Source organism: Trichoderma camerunense (assembly GCF_050948025.1).
Source record: "Trichoderma camerunense strain CBS 138272 chromosome Unknown V8C40scaffold_11, whole genome shotgun sequence".
Classification (NCBI taxonomy): Eukaryota; Fungi; Ascomycota; class Sordariomycetes; order Hypocreales; family Hypocreaceae; genus Trichoderma; species Trichoderma camerunense.
In genome coordinates this window covers 993,264-1,019,686 of record NW_028145359.1, presented here as the reverse complement: position 1 = coordinate 1,019,686, position 26,423 = coordinate 993,264, and the positions used below count along the sequence as shown (strand labels likewise).

Here is a 26,423-nt window from a genome sequence, read left to right as displayed (position 1 = left end):
TTGAAATTCTGAGCTGGTGGTATGCCGAGGTTTTGCCGTGGTGAAGGTGTGACGGCTTCCAGAAGATAGTCCGGCGCTTCTGGAGCTTCGGTCTTAGTGGGTTAGTTAGATGGTGAGGGTGAGGATTGGTGAGGATGAGCTGTATAACGGTGCATTGATTCATCTCATGGAGGGTTTCATACATAATATTACATGACTACTAGGTAGATATTGTTACAGCTACAAATACAGTAGCAAATGTTGTTTTACACAATCATCTCATTCATCTATATCCTCTCCTTGGACAGAGCTTGCCAGATGCCCCACGGCAGCCTCCACCCGCTGCTCTTGACGGCAAACGGGTCAAAGTTGGCCTTTTCCAGGTTGAGCAGCCATTGAGCCGCGGGGACGGCCTCGAGGAGCACGCCAAAGCCTCGCCGCACATCACGGACAGTATCGTTCCCCTCGTCATACTGATACTGGTGCTCGCCCTCGCCCTGATGCTCAAAGTCGTGGCCGGGATCCTGCCCCGCTTTTAACCTCTTGAGCATCTCCCGCGCTGTGATGAGATGGTCATTGGCGCGCGTGGCCACCCTGAAGACGGCATCCTGTAGCCCGGGCGCGTTGGGGCCCTGCCGGAAGACGTGCTCCTCGACGACACCCTCCTCGGCCAAGATGTCGAGGGGCAGCAGCAGGGCCTGGTTGCGGCTCGGGGTTTCGAGGCCGGAGGGCGTCTGGACGGGCTGCGCGGGGCTGGCGAGGACGGGCACTCCCCGAAGCACAGCGACGATGCCACACGCCTTGCCGATATGGCTGGCCAGGTGATCCACGTGCATTGACCGCAACGGCATGGATGCCAAAGTCGCATACAGCATCGTGGAGTACGTGTGCTCGGCATAGTCTTCCAGAGCGGCCAGGGTTGCGAAGGGCCGATTGTCCATGTGCCTCTCCCGCGTCCGGATAAGGCGCGAGACCCAGAATTTGATCGACTTTGTCGTCGACGAGCCGCCAGCCCGTTGCTCGAGCTGCTGCAGCGCCTGGTGGAGCAGGATGCAGATTGGCTCGCGCGGAGGCTGCCCGGCGAACGTCTTGTCGATAGATTCGTGCCAGAATTTCATGCGCATGACGCCAATGGTCGGGTTGGACACCATCTCGGGCAGCCGGACGAGCTCGAGGTTGAGTGCGCGGAGGGCGGCGTATGTGTCCTGGACGGGAGGAGGCATGAAGCGGCGGATGAGGTGAGCATCGTAGTCGCTTGTCCTGCAGACGGAAAAAGATTAGAAAAAAAGAAGATATTTTTTGAAGAACAATGCCAATGCCAGTCAGTAATCAACGTACTGAAGCTGCTTCAAGCAGTACCGCCGAGCCGATTCGACGTCAGCCTCGGTCACGTAGCTGCGACGGCTCCGTGGAGCATTGACGAGCCTTTTCAGGCCATTGCCTCGAGTGAGGATGCTGGGACGATGCATGCGGCGGAACGGGCCGGAACTTCTTCACTCAGCTGCCACCATCGTGGTGATGGCTCGGCGAGAGTCGCATTGCATTGTGCGACAAAAAGAGCTGCAACTTTGAGAGCCCAGATATGGCCAGCTCATGATTGGCTGGGCTATTACTCCGACGGACAAATGGGGCAGTGGTTTAAATGGGCGTGACGCGGTCATGTGACCTCCCGTCTCTACACGGTCGCGACTTTGCTGCAGTTCCGGCGCGTCTCCCAGCGGATTAGCGGCAGGATTGATTGCACTGGACTGTAACGGTCACATTCACGAATGAGGCCCGCCACAGCATGGAGCTGGGATCCTCGCAAGAGCCGCCGGTCAAGAGGCGCAGATTCTTCAAGGACCCGGACGAGCCCTCATCGGATCCGGTGTTTAGCCCCAAGCACGAATTCAGCTCGTCATTAGAGCCGAGGCGGTTCTTTAAGACAGAGGACGAGGATGATGAAAAAGAGGCAGATGACGGCGACTGGGAGCCGGAGAGCGAAAGAGGAAGCATCAAGGCTGAAGAGAAGAATCGAGATGTCTTGCCCGAGCTTCCTCGAAATGGATCAGCATCTGGCTCATCAACAGCCTTAGAGCAGCCACACCAAGCATCGACGAACGAGCCTGTAGCCCAGCATGAATCTTCAGCCGTCACCTTTGACAAGGAGACGTTTGAGAGCTTTGTCGGAGCCAAAGTTGCCGCCAACATCCTGCGTACTATCCAGCAACATTGCGGCAACAATCTCGAGCGAGCTGTCAATATGTACTTTGACGGCACCTACAAGAAGCTCCTAAAGTCGAAGCCCGCTGCCGCTGGCCCAAGCAGAACACAATCATCCGATGTGCAGAGCCAACCTTCCCCGCTTCCCATCCGACGAAACATGCCGAACTCACGATACATTGGTGCTTTTGGCGTCGAGGGATGGGCTACTCGCAGTGGCACAAATCTCCTGAAACACGGTGAAAAGGTCAAAATTGAACGACAAAAGATACAGCCCCCTCCACCTCCAAAGACGAAGCCCCGGCTTGGGGCTCCTCCTACCCCTGTCAAAGTCAACACAGCTGCCTCGAGACGAGTCGACGTCATTGTGCGATTTACAAACCAGAGTGGCCAGGAAATTGGGCGCCTGGCCAAAGATACTGCCAACTGGGTGTCGACGCTGATGGACCAAAAGATTTGCAAGTTTGAAGGAACTTGTGTGTATTGCCCTGAGCGGACACGAACAAACGACACCATTTTCATCCAACTGCGATGTTCCTTGCTCGACTCTGCATTTTTCGACCGCAGCTTCAAGCCCGCTAACGACTCCTCGGCTACATGGTTCGAACAGCAGATCGAAACAGCACAAGAGAAAGAACTCCGACTCAGGCAAGTTGCTCTGGTGAGACTATTCCAGGAGATCAATCTCCAGCCGGTCGTCGCCAATGCTGCAGCAAAGGATGGGAGAAAGGGACTGCTCCAAGCCGCCGAGATGGACGAGCAGAAGCAAAAGGACTCGAAAAAGGCGGCCGCAAATGGCAACAAAGAATCTGGGAATTCATCGCCATCAGAGGAAGCCGAAGAAGGAGAAGAGCTCGAACAAGACCAGCTTGACGCGCTGTATAAAAAGGCCCAAACATTTGACTTTAGCATGCCCGAGGTCGACCCAGCGAGCACCTTTGCCATGACACTACGCCCGTACCAAAGGCAATCTCTGCACTGGATGATAGCCAAAGAGAAAGATGAACAGAGCCATAGGGAGCCCTCGATGCATCCGCTTTGGGAGGAATATCTATGGCCCGTCAAAGATGTTGACGACAAGGATCTCCCTACGGTAGAAGGGCAGTCCCAGTTCTATGTCAACCCATACTCTGGTGATCTGACGTTGGACTTTCCGGTCCAGGAGCAACACTGTCTTGGCGGTATTCTTGCTGATGAAATGGGTCTGGGAAAGACGATTCAGATGCTCAGCCTGATTCACTCACACCGATCAGAGGCTTCACAACAAGCCAGGTCATCACCCAAACACGGATTGAACCAGCTCCAGCGGCTGGGCAAGAATTCTTCAAATGTGTTGGAGGCACCCTGCACTACCTTGGTAGTTGCCCCCATGTCTCTGTTGTCACAGTGGCAGAGTGAGGCTGAAAAGGCTTCCCTACCGGGCACCATGAAGATTCAGCTTTATTACGGTGCGGAAAAGGCACTGAATCTGCAGTCGCTCTGCAGCGGCTCCAACGCTCCCGACCTTGTCATCACCAGTTACGGAGTTGTTTTGTCGGAATTCACCAGCATCGCCGCAAAGAACGGCGACAGGTCCTTCCATACGGGCATTTTCTCCCTCAAATTCTTCCGCGTAATTCTCGACGAGGCACATTACATCAAAAATAGGGCGTCCAAGACTGCTCGCGCATGTTACGAGATCGCAGCCGACCACCGATGGGCACTGACAGGCACCCCGATTGTCAACAGACTAGAAGACCTCTTTAGCTTGGTGCGCTTCCTGGGTGTTGAGCCCTGGAACAATTTTTCTTTCTGGAAGACATTCATCACGGTACCCTTTGAGTCAGGGGACTTTGTGCGCGCACTGGACGTGGTTCAGACGGTTTTAGAGCCATTAGTCACCAGAAGAACCAAGGACATGAAAACGCCAGACGGTCAGCCCCTGGTACAACTTCCGCCAAAACAGATTGACATAGTTGAGGTAGAACTATCCAAGACGGAGCGAGATATTTACGATCACATCTTCAATAAGGTGAAGAATACGTTTGCTCAAAACGTCGAGGCGGGTACGGTGCTCAAGGCGTTCACGACAATTTTTGCTCAGATTATGCGTCTTCGACAATCATGCTGTCATCCCGTACTTGTCCGGAATAAAGACATTGTAGCCGACGAGGAAGAGGCTGGCGCCGCAGCTGATGCGGCTACCGGCCTGGGTGACGATATGGATCTAGAGTCACTGATTACGCAATTTACCGCCATTACAGACGAAGCCACCAACGACAGACAGACGTACGGAGCGCACGCACTGGATGAGATCCGTAACGAATCGGAAAAGGAATGCCCGCTATGCTTTGACGAGCCGATGAATGAGCAGATTGTCACTGGGTGCTGGCATTCTGCGTGCAAAAAGTGCCTGATGGACTTTATCAAGCACGAGACTGATCACGGCAGAGTGCCAAAGTGTTTCAACTGCCGCACGCCGATTAACCAGCGTGATTTGTTCGAGGTGGTGCGTCATGATGAGACTGACGAACCGTTTGCTTCAGCAAAGCCTCGCTTTAGTCTTCAGCGACTTGGCGTCAACTCCTCTTCTGCCAAGGTTGCCGCATTGATATCGGAGCTTCGAACACTACGTCGAGATCGTCCATATATGAAGTCCATCATCTTTTCGCAGTTTACGTCTTTCCTCACGCTCATCGAAGCTGCTCTTACACGTGCCAACGTCAAGTTTCTTCGTCTAGATGGAAGTATGACACAGCGGGCTCGAGCAGCCGTTCTGCAACAATTCACAGAGAGCAAAGGCTTCACGGTAATGTTGATGAGTCTGCGCGCGGGCGGTGTCGGCTTGAATCTCACGAGCGCGGGGCGCGTCTTTATGATGGATCCCTGGTGGAGTTATGCCGTGGAGTTGCAGGCGATTGATCGGGTGCACAGACTAGGGCAGCAAGATGAGGTGGTGGTCAAAAGATTCATTGTGAGGGGCAGTGTGGAGGAGAGGATGTTGAAGATCCAGGACAGAAAGAAGTTTATGTAAGTGGATGATCTTTTCTTCTTTGAAGCATCGCAAGACTAATTGCTCCCGCAGCGCGACGTCATTGGGCATGATGAACGACGAAGAGAAGAAGCTTCAGAGGATTGAAGACATCAAGGAGCTCCTCAGCTAGACGACAGAAGTGGGTTCACACGACACGGTTAATGAAGATGGCATAGTGTTAGAATACGGCGGCTCTGAGCATGTGACGGTCTCATTATCTGGCGCATGGGTTGCTTGAAGATGTGTATTTTGTTTGCATGAACTGGCATGGCATGGCATTGCATATGATGATTGTGATGGCTGCAATGGAAACATGGTGTATATATGATTGGCTGGATTTGGCATTCGAGTAATTTTACTCGTACGAAAAAGGATAGACGACATGTCGAAACGAGAAAGAAAGCGATGTCCCAGCTTGGGGGAATACGAGCCGGGTAAACAGAGCTTTAGCCCAAGTTGCAAAAGGGCCAACCAAGCGTAGTATTGAATATGTCAAGTTGTGAATCTTTGAATGGTCCTCCGTAAATGCATCATGAACGGCGGATGGGCTCGGATGATCATTGCGGAAAGCGGGCGCCATCCCCACAGAAGTCCCCGGTGAGGGTTCTGATCAAATATAACTTTATTTGCTGGGCTGTTTCAGGATTGGGCGATGGGGACGAGTGGCGAGAGGATTGCGCGAATATGGACATCTCGAAGATTGTTTTGGTCTGTCAATTGCTTCTCTCTGTGCTTCTTCCAGTCGGATATTCGAAGGAATTGTGCGTGTGGCGTTACACACATTTTCGTCAGCAACGAACCACATGTAAGACAAATTTGGTGTTGTGCAGAACGTTGCAGAACTGAAGGAAGCTATTCAGGGGTAACCCGGTCAGGACGGCGGGGCCGCACCAACGCCAGGTACGAGCATGCAAATTAGCAGCCGAAATTACCGGCCAGGGACCTCAGCCCATGACCACCGTTCCCATACGAGCTTGGCGATCTGATGGGTAAAACGGGGTGTTGTTCATCAAAGGAATACGAGGCGAAGGCCGTGTTGTCCGTAGCTTTGCGGGCTTTTGATCTGACTATGGAGTTCTTCTCCTTTTACGAGGCAGTGAGAGCGGTGGCCGTTAGGGATTACATACGAGTAATACTGCTAGTGCTAGGGACTGTTTGGGTTATGCTATGCTGGTTGATGGGTGAATAAATATGCTGATCACCCCCGGATTTCGTCGAGAAAGGAGGAAAAAAGGTTTCTCTTGTTTCTCTCCATCTCCAGTCGCTCTTTAAGCAAAAATTCATTTTTCCAAAAAAGACCAACTACAGTCCTTACCGCAAGGTCAAACCCGCAAATAATCTTAATACCTATTCCAACGACGAAAACAAACCTCCGCAAAAATGAAGTTCTCCTTTGCCATTGTCGCCCTTGCTGGCCTTGTCGCTGCCTCTCCGGCCCCCATTGTTGATGGAAAGCGAGTTTGCGGCTCGGCTAAGCAGGGTTTCCTCGGCTGCCCCTTCGGCACGACCTGTGTTCTTACAGATGCTGCTACTAAGGCTGCTACGGGATTCTGCCAGTCTCTCTAAGAGGTGAGTTTGTGATGTTGTTGCTTCTTGAGATGAGGAGGAGCTTGTGCTGATGGGATTTTGTGTGGTTTAGATTTGATGGATAGTGTGGATGTGAGCATCGAGAGAGAGAGAGGTGTAATGGATTGATGGAGATGAGATTATTGAATTCAGCGAATATAAATACTACGACGAAACAAATATAATACGACTTTGCCTTTCGTGCAAAAGTCCATTTTGGAGAAAACAAACCCGCAAGAGTTCACTCTTCCATTGTCGTGATGTCGTCACAATACCAACATCGAATGTCGAATGTGAAATAAAGTAGCAAACCCAAATCGCGATGCTTAAAATCCAACTGCCCGATCGATCGACGCGTCCTCTTGAAACGCCCATAGAGTTCTGACGCTGCGAAGATGGACTTGGCTCGTTTAGGAATGTCATTGAGACGGAAATCTGTGTGGGCGCATCCGTTTCGTTGTTACTACTTCGATCTAAGAAGGTGCGGCGGATTTTTTTTGCGAGTGAGTTGAAAGTGAATTATTTTCCGGTAGTTGTTCCATTTTTGCTGATGGTGTTACATACATGCAGCTTATGTCCGTAGTATTGGACCCCGGATTATGGTGGTTTTGGTGAGTTTGGTGATGTTTTGTGTTATTTCCTATTTGGGTAATAAGCAGGTTTTGTGAGAACGTCATTGCGATGAGGGAGAAGTATTTATTTGCGCATATTTCTGCTGTCCGATAATTAATTGAGCTTCATCTTCAGAGTTTTCAAATTACAATTAGAAGCTATACTCCGATTTGATTGCACGATGGATCGTTACGCTGCCGCTCATGCCTCTCGCAGTGGCCCTGGAGACGCTCGTCCGACTGCCCTCCAGATTGTCGCGGATGAGTTTCAATATGGTAACACTGGTAAAGATGGTTTATCAGAGTTGACTGTTGTGATTACCGGCGCAACGTCTGGTATCGGATACGAGGCTGCTCGAGCTCTCTATTCCACAGGCGCGAAGTTGTTCATCACGGCGCGCGATACTGACAAAGCGAAGAGCGCCATTGAGAAGATTGTGTCGAGCATTCCACCTGTTGAGGGAAGAAAGTATCAGAGCATTGAGGTTGTGTCTATGGATATGGTCTCTCTTGCGTCTGTGAGACAAGCTGCAGAGGAGATTCTTAGCAAGGCAGAGCACATTAATGTCTTGATCAACAACGCCGGTTAGTATAAATTGTCTCCGACTCCAATTAGGCTATCAGAATCATTATTCCTAACATTAATGTCTCCAAATAGGCGTTGCGTTTGAACCTTTCGAAACCACAGAAGAAGGGTTACTACGAACCTGGGCCGTAAACTACGTCGCACCATTTCTTCTCACATATCTCCTACTCCCACGCCTCGAAGCAAGTAGCACCAAAGCCCGTCGTTCCCGCATCGTCAACCTGAGCACCACAGGACACAGATTATTCCCAGTCCACCTAGACGACCCAAACTTCAAAAAGACACCATACGAGCCCATGTCCGCCTACGCAACCTCCAAACTCGCCGTCATCTACAACGCCAACTTCATCGACCGACACTTTTCCACTCGTGGAGTCAGAGCCGTCTCACTTCATCCAGGGACTGTACATACACCCTTGTATGCAGGATACGCAGCCCAGCAGACGGATAAGGCTGATGTGCCGCCTGGGTATATGGAGGAGCTCAAATCTGCAGAGCAAGGCGCGGCGACGGCTGTTTTTGCAGCTATTGCGTCGTGTTTGGAGGATAAGGGCGGGGTGTACTTGGAGAATTGCTCGTATGGAAAGGAGGCGACGGCGGATTTTGGCATGATGGATGGTGGATATGCGGGTTTTGCGTTTGATGAGGTGGCGGAAGAGAATCTTTGGAAGGAGACGTGTGAACTGTTAAACGTTCCCGATATATTGTAGCGGATTACTCAGGTAGTAGAGAGAGCTTAGTCGAAGTGGTGGTTATAGAATGTTTGAGATGGAGCGGCGCTTCTCCACGCCTTTTGCGCCATTCGTTTGTAGATGCGATGAGGTCGCAGCATCCATCCATTAGATCGTGCCATTTCTGAGCAAATTCTTCTGTGACCTCCCAGTTGTGTGCGTCCCACGAATTTTCGCCCCATATCATGAAGCCGGGTCTGCTACAGCTTAACTGTAGGCGTCCGACTCCAGTAACATCCTCGCAGAGTTCGGTTTCAAAGTCCCATTCCTGTGAGGCAGTTGCTAATCTCCGGAGGAGGTTATCACGGAACTGTGGGGAAGGGATAAGATCAAGCCATGGGTGATGTGCCTCTTCATATTGTAGTGGTGTGGGATGAAGATTAACTGGTATATGTGATAGCGTTATTGATAGACCCAGGTTTGGCGTGGGTGGGGAGAAGCTGGATAAAGCGTCGTCCTGGCAAACGGTACTCCACGGATAGTTGAGGAGGCTGGCATTTGCGGTTAATCCACGTATGATGTTATTGTGGACAAGAGTGAGAAGCCGATGGTCGGAGGAGAGAAGGAGGTTCCGTGCAGATACGAAATACGCACCACACGTAAGGGGTTGTGTTGGGCGCTCTTTGGTTACATGAAAAGACTCTTTAGTTGGCTTTAGTAATAGGAACTTGCCACGCCGAGCTGAAACTGCTTTGGTGATACATTTATCTTGCTTCGCTTTTGCTGCTTCCCGGAGGCCTGTGGCAAAGAGTAAGTCTCTACGATACAAACTTACAGCCAAGGGGGATGATGTAATGATGGAAGTAGGATGCTTACGATAATTGTGCTGAGCCTGGCGATTCTGCAAACGACGCTTCTCAACGGAATCAAGTGCATGAGATTGAGGCTTAGCCTCTGGAGGATTCGGCTTTTTCATGGGTATATAGGTATAGATGCGCTTGGCTGATTCAGGGAGGTTTGTGACGATGAGTGTAGCTGTTGAATGGTTCTTTGTTTGGTGCGAGTTCCGTCTAGTGGGAGGTTCGGGGATAAAGGCCGAGGCGGAGTCCGAATATCTCCACTGGCGTGGAGAGATGAGTATTGCCCGAATAGGAAGTAAGCTCGTCAGGTCGGCGTAAAGCGAACATTCACCCTATATCAATCAGTCGGAGCTTGTAACTAACATTAACATTATCGTCTTGTAGGAATGCTTTATAATTTATGGTTCATATGTTTCTAGACGCTTATCCAAGTCATATTCACAGCACTAACTACTATCTCATCCAGACGCATGTCTACTCTAAAAGCGTAAATAATGTGCCTGCATCCAAGTGCACTGTCGTTGTCCATCCAGTGTAGTCGCTGTCTGGTGTCGAGCTACACATATCTTTCGTGGTCAGTGCCGTACCAACCACTCTCGCCTTAGACTTCGACTTTTCCTCTTGAACAACCCTGACCAGGAGGGCTCTCTTAGCAGACGGAACTCGAAAGACGACATCATTCTGTTGGACGAGACCCGAGGCGAGACCCATCTTCCGTTGTGTATGATTGCCCTCTTTAGCCAAGTATAACCGGGGCTGGACTGGTGCTGATCGGTTTGTGACTCCTTGTTGCCTCTGTGACCATTGGAGGTTATTGGTCTTTGTTACTTGGTGAACCCACGTAATATAGTCTCGTACACTTTCCGGCGGTTGGGTGCAATTGTAATTGTATGCACTTTTCTCATCCCAGATAACAGGACTCGGCCTGTTGGAGCACGCCTTCTGAATCGCTGAATCGTCTGATTCTAGGAGGGCCCGGAACATTTTATCGTACTCTTGATGAGCTGGTCCCAGTTCGCCCGCCGGAAATAGACGCTGTGTGGCATTGCGCCACTGATTTGCGTCGTCAGGTCTGGAGACGATGTCACTGGCTGAAGGCCCAGCGCAGACGATACAGCCAACTGAAACTGCCTTGAGGTGGAAAACAAGGGGACTTTTCGGATTGTCGATAAGCTGGGTTGAGTCCTTCGAGAGTTGACTAAGGGGATCGCTGTGATTGGCCATGAGGAGGCTTTTCACCAGAGCTCCCATCGGAAGAATCTGGGATTCATCTTTGAAAAGATTCCACTTATTCATGAACTCCATCGTATCCTTCCAGACTTCGTAGAGCGACTTTTTGTAGTCTATCGGGAACTCCCCGGCGTCCGAGGCCAGCCCAATGAGTCCGTAGACCTTGTCTCTTGGTTCCGAGCATTTTGCGTCTCTGTGCTCCACGAGCAGCCTCTTGAGAGTGTGCGAGTCGTTAGATTTCTCTTGGCGGAGTAACCTGTTCAGCCTAAGAGGCCCGGTGGCCCCATCACTGTTGTACATTGAGATGAGGCGCATAAATTGGTCCCACGGGAAAGTCTGGTTTCCAAAGCAAACCTGGAGCTGCCTCGCGCGCCCAATCTCTTGCAGTATCCAGAGGCGATTCCAGTAGGGGTCAGTTAGCAAGTATCTAACCATCTTCTGCTGAGTGCTGTTGCTACCCTTGGGGAGAAGTTCCCGTTTCATGTCCTTTTGGTACTCTGCGTACTTGCTCCCTAACCAGACTACCACGGTGCTGGCCCGCGAGTAGATATGGTTCATGATCCTGACCTGGTTGCTCCGCTCCTCCAGATTGCTCTGGTTGATGCAGATGGCGTCGATCCAGAACAGCTGGCGTGCCTTGTTGGACATGGCCCGACCGCGAAGGAAGATGAGGGCACCCAGGAGGTTTTCCCCGACTTGAAATGGTTGGCCATTCAGGGTGATGGCATAGGTCGCCTTGTCTGTACCCCACGTGTATGACAACGCCTCGAAGTTGGGCTTGTTACCGAGGGTGACTTCAGTCAGCGTGCAAACCAAAGGGTCACCCTGGTGTGCAGCCGGATGAATCTCAATCAGCCGTAAGCTGTCCCCGTCAAGTCTTCTCCCTCGATACGACAGTGTATTGTCTATTTTGGGTTTCGAGATGCTCACGGGATTTGGGCGTAGTGCTACCCCTTGACGTAACTGGTTTGAGAACTTTGAGAACATGATTTCTAGACGCAGTGTTTAGACGCAGTGCTTATCGGACGGAGAATAGTTTTAAAATTGAATTGAGATAGAAATTAAGACATTATACCTAAGGAGAAGCTCGCATTTATAGACAAGTTGAGGATAAGCGCCCAAGTCATCGCCCCGCGTTGTTGGTTCGCGTTGTTGGTTCGACTTGTTGGCCCAGGTTATCATCCATGCTTGTCAATTGGTGGGAAACTACATGACCTTGCGAACGACGTTGGGTTAGGTGGGCAACATCTCTTATAATAGAAAGACACAGGGTCTAAGAAGCCAAGCTGACCAACAACAGGTGGTAGGCGGTTACCTGCTTAGGATGTTTACCAAGCCCAGCTCTGCGCAGCTCGAGGTGATTGGTACCCAGAGAACCAACTAGAGCACATATCACATTTTTTCTTTTGGAGGAGTTGATAATACTTAACAGAAGGTCAAAAGGGAACTCCTGTCTTCTCTATGTCAGTACATCGTTGCTATACTGTAACTTGCTAATAATACCTCAACGACGCGTACACGACGACAGGGGTATCAAGCCACAACTTAACTTAAAAAGATCTCTATTATAATCGTTATCTAATCAATCTATGTCGTCTTTGACCGTACATCATATATCATAGGAAATACTAGAAAACTATACTTTCTTCCCCAACTGAAAACCCACCAAGGCATGTCTCGACATAATCGCCAATGCCGCTCCCAACAGAAGCGACACTCCACAGAACACAATCAAGCCGGAGAAATGTCCATTCTGATCATTTACAATGGCACCGGCGATGGGGCTCCCGATCAGGACGCCCACGGAGGCCACCGCGTAGAGCGAACCCGTACGCGTGCCCAACTTGCGCACGTCCGACATGGATGCTACCATAGCCGGAATAATGGATAGGAAACACCCCGAGGCAAAGCCGTACAAGGCGCCGTAGACGATGAGCGGTGCATTGGAGCCCGCGGGGAGCCAAAGGGCTAAGGTGACGATGCCGCCGAAGAGGGTGAGGAGAATCATGACATTGAAGACGCCGTAGCGGTCGCCCATGTGAGCGGGGAGGATACGGCCAAATGTGCTACACCAGGGCTGTTAGCCTCACTAAACATCTCCGGAAACGCTGTGGGAGATACATGTACTCACGATGCTGCATTTACAATGGGGACCAAATAGTCGGCCAACCTCGTCGACATGCCTTCCGCCTTGGCCTGCACAATGATAAAGGTAAACGGCAAGAAAGCACCTAGATAAATCATAAAGCCAGCTGCAGTAAGAAACGCAAAAGGCCGCTCGGCAAAGGGCGTCACGAATTCCTTTGCGTCAAACTTCCTCCCCGGAGGAGGCAGCCTCGACTTGACTGTGAGGTTGCCAATGATGAGCAGTCCGAGGAACAGAAACGCTGTGGACCGCATGGCCCAGCCGAAGCCGACACGCACGACGAGGCGTTCGACCATGATGGGCAGGACGACGCCGCCGAGGCTGGATCCGGCGGTGACGATGCCGAAGGCGAGGGCTCGGTGGACGCGAAACCAAGTGCCGAGGGCGGCGATTGCTACCGGCGATTGTTTTGTTAGACTTGGTGGATATGAGAGAGGCAATGGGATGGGATGGGGAATGCTTACGGGCATAGAAGAGAAACGAGCAGCCAATGGCACTACAGATGCTCTGGGAGAGGAGGATCTGATAGTATTCCTTGGAGATTGAGGTCATCATGAGCCCGAAAACATGGAGAAAGGTGCCTATTAGGACGGGGATCCGGGGGCCGAGCTGGTCGGTCATGTAGCCAACAAGGGGACCCTATCGTCATGTTAGCATCTGTACGCGTAGGTAAGTTGAATACGGCAGGGAAAAAGAATCAGGCGTACCCCGAAGAAAAGCATAAAGGACTCCACAGAAGGAATCCATGCCACGGTGCTGGGCGAGTAGGCCTTGAGTTGGTGCGATTGGTAGTAGTCTTGGAAGATGCCGATACCTAACAACCAACACACATCAGTTAGTAAGCGCTGCATTGACAGGTTGGACGACTTCAAGGCTCTTTAGTACAATTGATCCATCCGAAACTCGCAAACACGGTGCAGAACCCTCCTAACACAACCATCCACGCTTCGAGGCCGCCATCGGGTGGAGGGCCAAAGTCTGGCTCTGCGGAGGCTCCTTGTGGCTGTTGCTGCGACGGCGCCTTTTCGACATCTGCGGCAGCGTCTCGTTGCTGGAGGTATTGTTCTTGGAATTGCTTTTCGACATCGGTCGAGGAGGCTGAGGAAGCTCCGGGAATTGGAGACGCCATTGCTGCGGCAGTCTTGGAAACGGAGACGCGAGGAGAGGGCGATCTTCTTCTTCTTCAGAGTGGCACGGCTGTCTGTGTCCTTTTGTCCCTGAGATCCAGGACGTCGCGTCCTCTATATATCTATTCATCACCTTCTTCACGCCCACATCTTCAGGCTTTGCAAACCACGGATTCAAAGAGCAGTTCCCTGTCGCGCATCTCGAGCGATGGTTCCGAATCTGGTTTAACTGTACACCGCCTGACATCGAACCAATGACGCACAGAGAGCCCGACGACTCCATCGTTTTTTCTCCTCCCGGGAGGGCCCGCGCTTATTACGAACTCATCGGACATAAACATTCAGATCCCTGTCGAATCTGCTCGCTGCTTGGTTCCATGTTGAGTATAGCGCGTGTCATCAAAGTTTCCGCGTCTCCAGCTTTCTAAGCGCTGGTGTTGGTTCATCTCCACTCAGCTCACTCACTTACATCAAATCTCTTACATCTCGGCCCATCGCTTTTAACATTGCCATTGTCATAACACGATGCGGCAAAACATTACGAATCAAAGTCCAAACCATGGTCGGGATCCCGGGAAAGTCAAAGGCGTGTAGAGATTGCAAGAGGCGTCGTGTCAAGGTATTCCTCGCGTGCTCCCACTCGCTTCCCTGTCTCTGTTCTCGTCTCGTCCCGTCTTGTGCCGTCCTGTCTCCGTATCTAATAACTCGCCTCTTAGTGCGACTTGACATTGCCCTCGTGCATAAGATGCATCAAGGCTGGAATTGCATGCAAGGGCTACGAGCAGGCGATGCTCTGGGTCAACAGCACTCCGGACCATCCTAATGTCACTGCCATCTCTGTCATAACTGACGCTCAGCTGCACCAACGCCAGCAGCAATCTCCATCGTCAGAATGGGTTCGACTCGTCCGTCAGCTGCGTGACCAGCTCTCTGAGCCAGGCTACGATACTTCATTCTTTAGATCTCAGGCTCTGCGAATCCTTCAAGGCATTTATCTTCCTCAACCACGCATCGCGGCATGCGACGAAAACGGCGACCCAACGCCTTCCTCCTGGATCAGGGCCGTGTGCCAGATGAAGGCTCCAAGTAGCGCTCTCGACCACTCTCTTCTCGCCTTTTGTGCCGTCCAGGTCCGCTTGTCCGGTGACTCATGCTTGTCTCAGGACGAGACGGGCCAAGTTTACAACCACGCGCTTAGCAAGCTCATCGAAGACTTGGACTCTCGGCAGCCGAGGAGCAGTAACGAGACGCTGGCTGCCATCGTGGCCTTGTCGACATGTGAGGTATGCTTACAGTCTCCTCCAATTCTTTGAGAAGAAGAAGACAATGTGGCTGATGCATACAGCTATTTATTTTCCCCACGGACTCAAGTTGGAGTGCCCACGCGCAGGGCATCTCCGAACTCCTCCGTAGCCACGACGTGCCGGAGCAGGCCACGGCGGATTGTAGAAGCTTGTGCGTGCGATTGTGTATAATATGCGTACGTATAACTACCAAATCACCAACATCACAGCCATGTCAACTCTCTCGCTGACCCCTGATTCCCAACTAGGTCATTCAAGGGCTGGGACAAAGACGTTCTCTCGGTCTTGAACCAGACAGGTGGCGACGTTTAATCGGCCCTTTCGGTGCTGACGACTCCTTCGTCCGAATGATGCATATAGTTGTCGACGTCCCCTCTATGCTGCAGGAGGCACATGCAATCCTTTCAAGCGGCAATAACCCTTTGGCCGCCTCGCAGCACAGCGCCCGCCTCGCCCAAAAGTTTGGAGAGCTCGACACTTGGAGACAACTTCGGAAGCGCAGAGTAGCTCCGGACCCCTTGTACTGGACCGTCATGTCCAGAATGGATAACCCGGCCGACGAGGGGTACGCAGATAAGCTGTTTCCGTTTGCGTTGATGTTTTCGTCTATGGGAAGCGCGATTCAATGGATATTCTGCTCGACTGTTATGCTGCATGTAGTAGAGGCAGCCTTGCTCCTTGAGGCGCTAGAATTCACCACGCCAAACCGTACTGGCATCATATCTTCACCACCAGCAGACAGCACCTCAATGTTGGCGGAGGCAGATGGGCTGGCTCGCATGCTCTGCCAGAGCATCGAGTTCTGTTACCGCAACGACAACGGTCTCTTTGGACCGCAGGCGACGTGCTCTACGCAGTGGACTCTGCGTAGATACTTTCGTCGCCGCGGGCTTGTCAGGGAGTTGGAATGGTGCCGGAGGATCAAGGATGTAAAGGGCCCGGCGTCAAGGTGCGGTATCGATTTAATGCAATTTGGGCCTGATTGGTGATTGGCCTTTGTGTGCGTTCTTCTTTTCAACATGACTTTGTCTGTTACCAAAACTCTTCCGATGAGGACAAGGTTCTTGACCTGAGAGAGGGTTCAAGGCTGTTAACACAGATAGACAGCAACGTTGATGCAATTGCGCAAAATGATTTAGCCCACAAGCCTTTTTGATGCAATAGCGGTGAACAATGGCGTCGAGACTGATAACCACTGTTCACACGGGTCAACACAAACTCCAGCGTCGGGCGCGCGTGGTATCATCTGAGATGCAAGGCCATGGCAAGTTATCCGAGAGCTCTCGGTTCAGCGTTCCGCTAAGGACCAGCTTCTATATAATCTGCTCAAAGTAGCTCAAAGTAATAAGTGCTGAACTTGAGTAGATATGTCATCTTCGGCTTTATAGTCTTCTCGGTCGTCTATATATCCGACTCCTTGGCTACCTGTATCTATCCGACTCACTACGGATATACATGTACATATGTAAACTAAGTACTAATTTTATGCCTAGAAGTTGGAGGGTTCCTATGTCCCCGGTGGTCGATCATGTTCACAAGAAGTGTAATAAAACTCGTATTCTCTTATTTGGAATATGATTCAATAAACTTATCGTCAAGGGAGTTTGAAACAGAATATTTTGTCTTCCATACGAAAGCGGCCTTCGCGGGCTGCCGCGAAGGCCGCCTCGTATTCCCTTTTCGGTATACGACCCAATAACCTCTTAAAGGTGGATCTATCTCTGTTGTTTTCAATACAGTGATTCATCGCCATCTATGAAACTAGATGTAAATATCCAAATCTGTTAAGATTCGTCCAGCTTCACTGTTAGGTCGCACTATGGGGGAGACTCATGTGAAGCTGAAGCAATGAATGAACCAACCCCTTATCATGACAGCATAAGCTTAGAGCGTAATGGAAAGTTGTCTTCGGTGCCATGACTCTTTGCAAAGCGGGTACATTGAACAGGCATTATGGCAAATAGTATTGAGATAAAGAGAAGCAAGGGAACCCTGACTTTCGGAACAAACGATAAACGTGGCAGAGGAAGTAAGTTGACGAGAAGACAGGCGATACTTAGGAGAAGGACTACTGGAGGAGTTGGATGTTCCTTACAGCTATAAAAACACCCCAAAGCTAGAAGAGGTCTAGTGAGCAACCTCTTGCAGAGAGATGAAACTATCAATTACAAATTCCGAAAACAACAGATGACGCTTCGGGAGCAAATGAACTCAAGAGTTGCATTTGCCAAAAGTTCTGACCACAGGGCTGACAAACTACCTCAACCCCAGAAGAGGATTAATAAACTCGCGTGGGGAGATAAGGTTATAAGTCCGAACTGCTGAAGATCCTCCAGGTATAAATAACTCTTCTACTCTATAAGTGAGTGAGTGAATCATCACAAAGCCAATCTCCACAAAGACCTAATTAGTACGAAATCCTTTGATCGAAATCTTTGCAAACTTCAAACCATGGCTCCTTCAGAGCACACTCTTCTTGTCACCGGCGCCACGGGCTATGTCGCGGGCCATGTTATCCACCAAGCCTTGACGAAAGGCTACAATGTTCGAGCTTGTGTTCGGTCCGAATCGGCCAGAGAAAAGATTCTTGCTACCTTTCCCAATTACGGCTCACAATTGTCTTTTGTTCCTGTCAAGGATATCACCAGCCCGGAGTTCTTCAAAGATGCATTTGCCGATGGCGCTGTAACGGGTGTTATCCACCTTGCCTCGCCTGTTCACCTAAGCCCAGAGGATAACAAGCGAGACATGCTTGATCCCGCAATTAACAGCGCAAAGGCGATTATCGAGGCGGCCAAGCTGTTTGGGCCCTCCGTGCAGCGTGTCGTCAATACCTCTTCCATGGCAGCATTATTGGATGTCTCGAAAGGGCTACGACCCGGGTATACGTATTCAGAGAAAGACTGGAACCCAATGACTTACGACGAGGCTGCCGAAGCTGATCCTGTTTCAGTGTATTGTGCCAGCAAAGCCCTGGCTGAAAAAGGCATGTGGGAATTCATGGAGAGCGGAGACAATAAACCAACGTTTTCGTTTGTTTCTGTGAACCCTTCCATGATTTTCGGTCCGGACTTTTATCCCATCACGGACCTCACGGGCCTCAAAGCCTCCGCTGCAAGAGCCTGGGCGCTCGTTGACGCCAAGGATGTTCCTCCTCCGGATTTCTGCGGGGTTGTCGACGTGAGAGATGTCGCAAAGGCATTACTGAGTGTTTTTGAGGTTCCTGAGGCCGCTGGGCAGCGCTATCTCCTTGCGAAGCACTTTGAATGGCAGACTGCTGCGGATGCTGCTCGTGAGGCGTTGGAAGAACCTGACAGAAGCAGAATACCGGCCGGGTCGCCTGGTTCAATGGACAATGGAGCGTGGAAGTCTGTGACTTATGGTGTTGACGGATCCAAAGCTGTGAGAGAGTTGGGTTTCGAGTATCGACCGTTGAAGGATACGATGGGTGACACTATCAAGCAGTTGCTAGAGGTGGAAAGGAAGATTGGAAAGAAGTAAACCTCCTAGAAATATTGAGCTTTACATACGCGAGGAGAAGGTGCTTGACATCATCACTTTTTTTTTTTTAACTTGACGTGTGAAATAAACTGTATTCGGTCCTGGAGCTTCTCAAAATAGCACTGTCTAGTTGACTTCATTGCATCCACCATTATCCTAGCTTGAAATATGTTGGCATCCTGCGGCCATTCTGTTTGGGGCATATGGGAACTGACAATATTGTTGCGATGTGTAGGCTAGGTGTAATACTGTATGGATGAAAGGTCCTGGTTCTCCATCACAAAGTCGGGGGTAGGACCAAATATATATGTATACAATCTACGAAATCCGCGGAGACAGATCGGTCAGGGATACCCTGCAGTAAACAAGAATACGCTTGATCTTTGGTCATTGATCAAAACCTCGCTCATCGCCAGGTCTAATATAATCGACGGTGGGTTCTCCGGCTGGACCATGCCAATTATTCACCATCTTTATTCTTGGGTATTGAATAGTTCCACTCCCCGTCTGTGAACCGCTAGAAGATTTACCGAAAGTCATCATATACTACGAAGACTAAGTTGCTTGAAAGAAGTTATGAAATGTCATGTCAAAAATCTGACTGTAGAAACTGAGCCACCGTGTGCGACCGCGGCGTGCGACCGCCTCTGCATACCTAGGTACGAAAGCATACATGTATATATGTACCTTAGGTACATGTATATATGTACCTTAGGTACATGTATATATGTACCTTAGGTACATGTATATAGATACGGGTCATGTGTACTACTTAGTACATGTACATAGTTATGGGAATCGATTATTAAATAATTTTAACTTGCACGAGATTATTCCGCTTGCTATCAAATTTCCGTGCGTGAAAAGCAAGGATTGAAACATAACGGGTAGAGTGTCCAAGATTGCTTCCGCGGACGTTGTCATTGCAGGATTGGCATCAGGACGCTTCCCAGTTGGTGAATATTGTGTCGAACTACATCAACCCTCAAGGTCTTGAAGGAAGGGAAGAACGTTGATCCATTTGATTAGCTACGTGCGCCCTAGGCCCGAAAGGATCAGGAAGACAGATACCTCTGAATCTTTTTCGGTTACCTCACGAAGAGTTGGGGGTAGACCTCAAGTTGGATATCCAAAGGGATGCGAACTGGCGCCGAAGGCAAACTGACGGCCGGAGGCACCTGTTAGAGGGAAGGAGGGGCAAATAACCAGGTTGTAAAAAAGGCAATCCTCGTGGACTCCACATCGCAACCAATGTCCAGTAATACCGTATTCCCTCTGGTAAATAGCCTTAGTAGTGATCAAAGATCGGAAAAGACCACCTCGTATCCCGCTGCGTGGCGCCTCGAGTGGGTCCTTCTGCTGCAACGCCGGCCAGTTGCTGATTGGGCATGCAAGTGGGGAGGTACTGCGTGGTATATATGAGGAACATTCATTCTAAGACAATCAGCTTGAATTTTCGCCTGGACGTATCTAGGTATGGATGATTCGGTGATAGAAGACGTACGCTTATACTTAGACCAGAAACAGGTAGCAGAATGGAAAACGGCGGTCCCAAATTCTTCTTCTTTTGTCAATATAAATACTGGCTCAATCTTCCTCACTTTCAATCTCTTGCGCATTCAGCTACCACAGGGCTATGGTTTCTCTTACATGTCCTACCGCGGTGTAAACAATTTCCACGCCTGAAACTCATACCCGCCCATTATCTGAAATTTATACCCGCCTGTTATCCCTGTTTATACATAAATATGGCCAATTTACCTACTAGTACTATTATTATCAATAACAACAACATGTACGTGTGACTATGGATCTAAGCCACTCTTATTACATATACAGACACGTTCTTGACGTGGGTACCGCGGGTGAACTTGTGTCAACCCGGTTTGGCGTAGATATGAGGAATAGATTGTTTTCTCTGTCTCTCGAGACTAACATGTTTATTAGCAATAACAAGATGGCCTCAACTTCCACCCAAAACGCTCAATGCACTCATAGCACTCAAACTCCTATCTATACCGTTGACCCTGATGATTATGACCCGTCTTATAATCTCAACCGCTTTCTTACCGATCAAAATTATCCACCTGGGTATAAAAAAGGACGAAGCCCTGAAGAAGCAGAAAAGGAAGCAAAGCAAAATAAAGAAGCAGAGCTAAAGGACTTTGACATCAAATTTGCCACAGTCAAGGACTCTAGCCGCAGCTAGATGCTATTGGAGAATTAAGCGGCTCGTTGTAAGCATATAAGCATATCGATTAAATCACCATGCTGCGTATATCTTTATTATATAGCTACTTTTCATACGCGATAGAATCTCTATCGGTTTATTATTTATTCATTTTTATCATCACTAGAAAACCTTGTGTCTAAATGGTTATTGCGCCATGAGGTCTATGCCTGGTAATTGCACACTTTATGACCATAATGCCCGCAGGTAGCGGAAAAAAGTGAAGCATCGAATAAGACATGCGTATAAAACGTTAATATGAATACTTTGTGTACGCACTTTACACAATCATCACGATACCTTAAGAATACACATGGGGCCATGGACAATTCAGCCTTGCTACATCCGCACCAATTCAAAAGCACATGGATACAATGAGGGGCAAGAGCAACCAACATGACCGAGAGTAGGACCTCGAAGAGCTCGTGGGCCGGGGCTTTTGATAGAGACAACCATATAACATAGAAATATACATGTCCCTCAAAGATTGATCGTCACTCAATATCATTTATTTAGTATCTTTGTGTACCGTCATCTTTCAGGTTCATTCTCTTCAATCACTTGACAATTGGCAAAACTATTTACCAATGGTCAACTGGGTGGTTTGATGCCCATATCTTCAAGACGACATACTCCAAGCTTCTCATCGGCCAGCACCGACAATGCAGAAAATTCGACTCTCTCCAGTTCATCAAGGTGATCCAATATTCTTTGGGAGGTTAAACTATGCCAGGCAAAACCATCAAACGTGGGTTCCATGATAATGCTATCAGCTAGGATGTCAATGTCTTGGTTAATGAAACGGTAACACGTCACCGAAGCAGGATTCGATTCCGTTTTAAAAGACAACTGAACGTAGAAGCGAGCCTTTACATAAGGTTTGCTGCCTTCCATTTCAGTCAACTGCCGAGCGTGAGTGATGAGGGGCATTGCATCTTCGAAATTAATGGGAAATATTCTGAAAAAATGTTCGATAAGGTATTTCAGATTTACTTCCGCTATAATATGCGCGTGGAAACCATCTGAGGGCGTGAGGTTCAGCAGCATGACTCCCTTTTCATCTTTCTTTTCAATCGAAGCCATTGTATATAAAAGATCACTCAATTCGGTAATGATCTGCCAGTTTTCATCCGTAACGTATTCCATACCCAAGAGGAAAGACGTGTGTTTGTTCAAATTCGGTGCGCGTTTTAGGACGGCTATCAAAAGTCTCATAGACTGAAGTAGTATCTCCTGTGAGGTAGTTACTTCGTCATCTTTCATAGTGAAGGCTTGATTATACAATCTTTTTATAACCACACTTAATACAGATTCATACGTTGCGAACTCAGGAGGCCCTATTGCATAGGGAAGGGGCTCCAAAAAGTCGTCTACAATCTCTGGTGAGGCTTGAAGACAGATGCCGTCAAAATTTATGTCGCCACCTAAAGACAGGATATATTCCTCGTTGTTGATAATATGCCACCTCCCGATAGACTCGGAATCCCGGGTCATCAGGAGGTCTCGAAGAATGCAAGTAGCGTGTGATGCGCCTCTCTTTTCTACTCGCAATTGTATGAACTCATTGAAGGCAGGATTGTTGATGAGTAAGACATCAACGCATGGATGAGGATACCATTCTGGTCGCATATCCCACGGTAGAAGCCCAGCCGCGAAGAGACTCTCAAAAACACGTAGCAAGGTAGCACCCTTCGGGCTTTTCGAAATGGTATCTTGCGTAAATATATGCCCTAAGAGCCAGACAAAGTAATGTAGCGGTGTACCGAGTCTTATTCTGCCTGCTATTGTATGTGCTATGGCCAATTCTCGGTGAAATTGTATAATACGAAGTTGACAGAGGATAGTAGTTGCAAGATCAATATCGACGCGGTGTGCTTGGCTTTGTGCCAGTATGTTTTTTCCGATTTCAGACTCTTTGAAAAAGTCGAACAAGGTCCTATGTATGAAATCCACTCTTTTGGCAAGGTGTTGCCTCAATCCTGAAGGTTGCGTTCCCGTTCGTATTGCTACCCCTTTGAAGTAGACATTAATAAAGTCATGTTCAGCGTCTTTGGTGACAAGGAGCCCAGCAGTTCGGATGGAAATAGTCTTCGACGCATCCACACATTTCGTCGTTATCTCTAAAACTGGTAGCTGGTATGATCTGTCCAGTATACGTACTATGATCGCCTTATTTGTGGCGAGCATGACTTGAAGCGTGCTAAGACGGAAATCGAAGATGCACGGATAGGTGTGAGAATATATGTCAAACAAAGACTGGTTCAGGATGAGTAAATCGAAATATCGCGCTGCTTCCTTTTCGTACATGTACTTGTCTTCTCCAAGCCTATGCCACATATCTGAATAGAGCTTTTCAAGTTCTGATGGTAGCTTTGATAAGCGTATGAATATTTCATGGTGCTCATCGTTGTTCCGAATTCCTCTTTTCACACTTTCAAGCGCTATAGTGAGCCACATATATACGCCCTCGGCCTTGTCAACAAGTAACCCTATCAAGTCCGTTAGGAAATCTGATGGGTATCTATCATCAGGTTCCGGAATCGCAGCCAATGCAAATCGTAGCATATCATCCCTTGTCAGATCATTCAATCTGAACCCATCATACTTGGAAAATCTCTTTATAAATATATCTTCGCTGCGACTAGAGAAGCAGAGCTTGATTGTGCGTAGGCCAATAAGAAAATCCAGGAATTGAAGAATTTCCTCAATCTCAGTCGCTTCGTCAAGACCATCAATCAGAAAAAGTACTGAGCTTTTGCACTGGATCAATATGGAATGAAAGATGGATTCCAACTCTGAAATTTCCCAGTCTCCTATTGTGTCTTTGTCTTTGACCAAGAGAAACTCTGACAGCACATAATCAACAGCGCTATGTTTGCTAGACAGCAATTGATAGTTCAAAGAGCATAACAGACCCCTGAAATTCTTTTGCAAGGCATCTCCAGGCTTCCAGAAAAAGTGGGATACAATTAAAGTGTTGGGATTCCATTTATCAACCACTTTTTGTGTATTTTCGTGTTGGAGGAGAAACTTCAGGAGCGTACTTTTACCTGCGCCGGGCTTTCCTTGAATCCAGAACACTCGGTTATCGGATTGAAGCCATTGGACAAAACTTTTCCAAGCTTTTGCTGACCTCGAAGTTGACACTCTATCCGATTCTTGATCTATTTCAAGTGACTCAAATATCGAAACATAGGTTGCTTCATGAGCAGGTTTGAGCTCAGTGCGCCGGGTATTCATAGACTCGTACTTCAGGCTGCGAAGGAGGCGATCTTTCTTTGCTTCGTAATCCGCTGCGGAGTGTGTATCATTGATCGATTGTTTCAGTCGAGTTTCGGTGTCTTTGATCTGCTGTCTTGTCTGAATGCCTTCACGCGTAATAAGATGGGCCATCTCCGTGTGACCCGCAGCAAGTTGGGAAATAAATTGCTTCATTGTATCCGAAAGATGGTTAAAATCATGACACTGTTGGAGTTCTAAGGCATTATCCCTAGTGCTACAATGTAGATTGCCATATTAGCTTGCCAAGGCATGATGATGAAATAAGGAATGGTGTGCAAACTGTACAATATGCGTACCATAAATGAACCAGTATATGTGTTTCCAAAGTTTTCTGGTATTGACAGAATATTTCGTAGAGAGAGGTAATCTTTCTTTTATGGCTTTTAGATTTATATCCCACGAAGATTGCTCTTATAGCATCTCCGGGTTTATAATACTTGGCAACTTGTTGTATCTCTTTTTGCACCTCTTGTGCGGCTTTGCTGCATTTCTGAGCCATTGCGTAGACTTCCTCTTCCTCTTTGGTGTGGTACCGGGCAGAACCAGAACGTCTCATCCCATTTAATAAAATCCCGATGGATGCCATGTTTTCTTCCATCTGGCGGTCAGTTGTCGGGCGACCATCATAAACATCTTTGCAGAGGGTCAGGACTTCTTTCGTAAAGGAGATGACCTGCATAATGCTGCAGACCATCGACAAAGCCTCGAATCCAGACATTATGATCGCAAAATTCGCGTCATGTACAACGGCTTTGAAGTTGGGAGCTTGGAGATGCGAGCGGGGAAAAGAATGCCTAGAGTGCCTAGAGCCTTGCCTCGCATTTCAACGTCGTGATTGGAGAACAGTCAGGTCGCGTGAGTCAGGCGGTAAGATTTGGTGTCCCTTATTCGCTGGTTACATTAACATTAATTAAACCATGTGTCTTATATTTTATTGAGCTACGCCCATAAGTGAATTTTACACTATGATTGTATATCAAAGTAAATCTCATCCCATACCTCCCTACGCGGTCTATTTAGACATTTGGATCAGGATTCTCAGTATTCGTACCTCCTTCCTGGACCAGGATGCGCCCGGTTGAGGCTGAATGGCGAAACTGGACAGCAGCTAGATACTCGGCGTCCTCTTTGAAGCATGCTTCCACATCTGCTTTCGTTGGAAATTCCAAGATTACCATTCGATCCTTATATACATCTCCCTCCATTGACCAAACCTCTTCACCCCGAGTAAGAAATTTGCCGCCATACCGCTTAACGATTGATGGCGACAGTGCGGTGTATTTTCTATACGTTTCTCGATCATGGATTGCCATCATGGCTACCACATAGGCCGGCATTGTCGCAACAAATGCTAGTTCGCTTAGTACAAGTTGGAATGGAAAATATGGGGTGTCGGTGGTTACCTAGGGATGTGCGGAACAGAATAAGATGTCTGGTCTAATGTTATTTTTTTTTTCCCTTAAGAAGTTAGGACTGTGATGGAAAAAAAGTTCTAGATATTAGCAATATGAAGTCATTATATATCTTGCCGTGATTTCACTTTGAGAAATTTGAATCAAGTTTGCTTGCGCGCCTATTGTCACTGCTGGGCACGTAAAAACATGCAGCAGGGCGTGTAGCAGGGCGCAAACAGGTAGCGGGTAAAACGTGCAGCAAGGTGTTGGAACTCGTAACAAAGCGTTGGAACTCGTAGCAAAGCGTTGGAGCTTGTAGCAAGGCGTAAAATTTGTAGTAAGGCGTAAAATTTGTCGCAAGGCGTAAAACTCGTAGTAAGGCGTAAAACTTGTCGCAAGGCGTAAAACTTGTCGCGATGTGTTGGAATTTGTAGCAATGAGTTGGAGCTTGTAGCAATGAGTTGGAGCTTGTAGCAAGGCGTAAAACTCATAGTAAGGCGTAAAACTTGTCGCAAGGCGTTGGAGCTTGTAGCAAGGCGCAGAAAGCGAGGGATGAAAAGCCTGTAGTGCGCCATCGAGTTAGGTAATTAGGTCTGAGCGAAAATATATGGAAGGTGATGAAAGAGACCCAAGACTAATATTAATTGGGAATAATCAGACTGAGACATGGATTGTAATCCGTACTACTTTATTCTGAAAATATATCGTAGAGCGATAGATC

The 26,423-nt window shown here is 48.7% G+C and overlaps 11 protein-coding genes across 11 annotated transcripts; 5 read left to right on the top strand and 6 right to left on the bottom strand.

Moving 5' to 3' along the window:
• Positions 1-149: 149 nt before the first annotated feature.
• On the bottom strand, positions 150-1,579 carry V8C40DRAFT_248259 (mitochondrial 37S ribosomal bS6m domain-containing protein). The gene is made up of 2 exons (XM_083216501.1): positions 1,318-1,579; positions 150-1,239 (listed from the first exon to the last, which is right to left on the bottom strand). The coding sequence occupies exons 1-2, from the start codon at positions 1,446-1,448 to the stop codon at positions 267-269; spliced, it is 1,104 nt and encodes a 367-aa protein (XP_083072202.1). The 5' UTR covers positions 1,449-1,579; the 3' UTR covers positions 150-266.
• Positions 1,580-1,700: 121 nt separating this feature from the next.
• Positions 1,701-5,683, top strand: V8C40DRAFT_248256 (DNA helicase RAD5 domain-containing protein). The gene is made up of 2 exons (XM_083216500.1): positions 1,701-5,190; positions 5,246-5,683. The coding sequence occupies exons 1-2, from the start codon at positions 1,766-1,768 to the stop codon at positions 5,322-5,324; spliced, it is 3,504 nt and encodes a 1,167-aa protein (XP_083072201.1). The 5' UTR covers positions 1,701-1,765; the 3' UTR covers positions 5,325-5,683.
• A 1,566-nt stretch (positions 5,684-7,249) lies between these two features.
• V8C40DRAFT_37384 (uncharacterized protein) lies at positions 7,250-8,680 on the top strand. The gene is made up of 3 exons (XM_083222908.1): positions 7,250-7,263; positions 7,331-7,956; positions 8,030-8,680. The coding sequence occupies exons 2-3, from the start codon at positions 7,554-7,556 to the stop codon at positions 8,665-8,667; spliced, it is 1,041 nt and encodes a 346-aa protein (XP_083072200.1). The 5' UTR covers positions 7,250-7,263; positions 7,331-7,553; the 3' UTR covers positions 8,668-8,680.
• Positions 7,972-9,673, bottom strand: V8C40DRAFT_248248 (DUF3425 domain-containing protein). Its single transcript, XM_083216499.1, has 2 exons — positions 9,505-9,673; positions 7,972-9,426 (listed from the first exon to the last, which is right to left on the bottom strand). The coding sequence occupies exons 1-2, from the start codon at positions 9,602-9,604 to the stop codon at positions 8,672-8,674; spliced, it is 855 nt and encodes a 284-aa protein (XP_083072199.1). The 5' UTR covers positions 9,605-9,673; the 3' UTR covers positions 7,972-8,671.
• Positions 9,674-9,905: 232 nt separating this feature from the next.
• On the bottom strand, positions 9,906-11,762 carry V8C40DRAFT_248247 (HET domain-containing protein). Its single transcript, XM_083216498.1, has one exon. It carries the CDS (start codon positions 11,703-11,705, stop codon positions 9,963-9,965), a length of 1,743 nt encoding a protein of 580 aa, XP_083072198.1. The 5' UTR covers positions 11,706-11,762; the 3' UTR covers positions 9,906-9,962.
• Positions 11,763-12,167: 405 nt separating this feature from the next.
• On the bottom strand, positions 12,168-14,267 carry V8C40DRAFT_248246 (major facilitator superfamily domain-containing protein). The gene is made up of 5 exons (XM_083216497.1): positions 13,750-14,267; positions 13,572-13,678; positions 13,329-13,503; positions 12,850-13,258; positions 12,168-12,784 (listed from the first exon to the last, which is right to left on the bottom strand). Exons 1-5 carry the CDS (start codon positions 13,991-13,993, stop codon positions 12,355-12,357), a joined length of 1,365 nt encoding a protein of 454 aa, XP_083072197.1. The 5' UTR covers positions 13,994-14,267; the 3' UTR covers positions 12,168-12,354.
• On the top strand, positions 14,160-16,898 carry V8C40DRAFT_248243 (Zn(II)2Cys6 transcription factor). The gene is made up of 4 exons (XM_083216496.1): positions 14,160-14,610; positions 14,708-15,274; positions 15,337-15,471; positions 15,544-16,898. Exons 1-4 carry the CDS (start codon positions 14,551-14,553, stop codon positions 16,282-16,284), a joined length of 1,503 nt encoding a protein of 500 aa, XP_083072196.1. The 5' UTR covers positions 14,160-14,550; the 3' UTR covers positions 16,285-16,898.
• A 776-nt stretch (positions 16,899-17,674) lies between these two features.
• On the top strand, positions 17,675-18,796 carry V8C40DRAFT_280174 (uncharacterized protein; the record flags this gene model as incomplete). The annotated part of the gene is made up of 1 exon (XM_083221360.1): positions 17,675-18,796. The coding sequence occupies exon 1, from the start codon at positions 17,747-17,749 to the stop codon at positions 18,794-18,796; it is 1,050 nt and encodes a 349-aa protein (XP_083072195.1). The 5' UTR covers positions 17,675-17,746.
• A 1,474-nt stretch (positions 18,797-20,270) lies between these two features.
• V8C40DRAFT_248241 (uncharacterized protein) lies at positions 20,271-21,093 on the top strand. The gene is made up of 2 exons (XM_083216495.1): positions 20,271-20,591; positions 20,744-21,093. The coding sequence occupies exons 1-2, from the start codon at positions 20,332-20,334 to the stop codon at positions 21,003-21,005; spliced, it is 522 nt and encodes a 173-aa protein (XP_083072194.1). The 5' UTR covers positions 20,271-20,331; the 3' UTR covers positions 21,006-21,093.
• A 345-nt stretch (positions 21,094-21,438) lies between these two features.
• V8C40DRAFT_248239 (uncharacterized protein) lies at positions 21,439-25,082 on the bottom strand. The gene is made up of 2 exons (XM_083216494.1): positions 24,605-25,082; positions 21,439-24,522 (listed from the first exon to the last, which is right to left on the bottom strand). The coding sequence occupies exons 1-2, from the start codon at positions 25,024-25,026 to the stop codon at positions 21,618-21,620; spliced, it is 3,327 nt and encodes a 1,108-aa protein (XP_083072193.1). The 5' UTR covers positions 25,027-25,082; the 3' UTR covers positions 21,439-21,617.
• A 171-nt stretch (positions 25,083-25,253) lies between these two features.
• V8C40DRAFT_248237 (DUF1330 domain-containing protein) lies at positions 25,254-25,778 on the bottom strand. Its single transcript, XM_083216493.1, has one exon. It carries the CDS (start codon positions 25,643-25,645, stop codon positions 25,325-25,327), a length of 321 nt encoding a protein of 106 aa, XP_083072192.1. The 5' UTR covers positions 25,646-25,778; the 3' UTR covers positions 25,254-25,324.
• Positions 25,779-26,423: the final 645 nt, after the last annotated feature.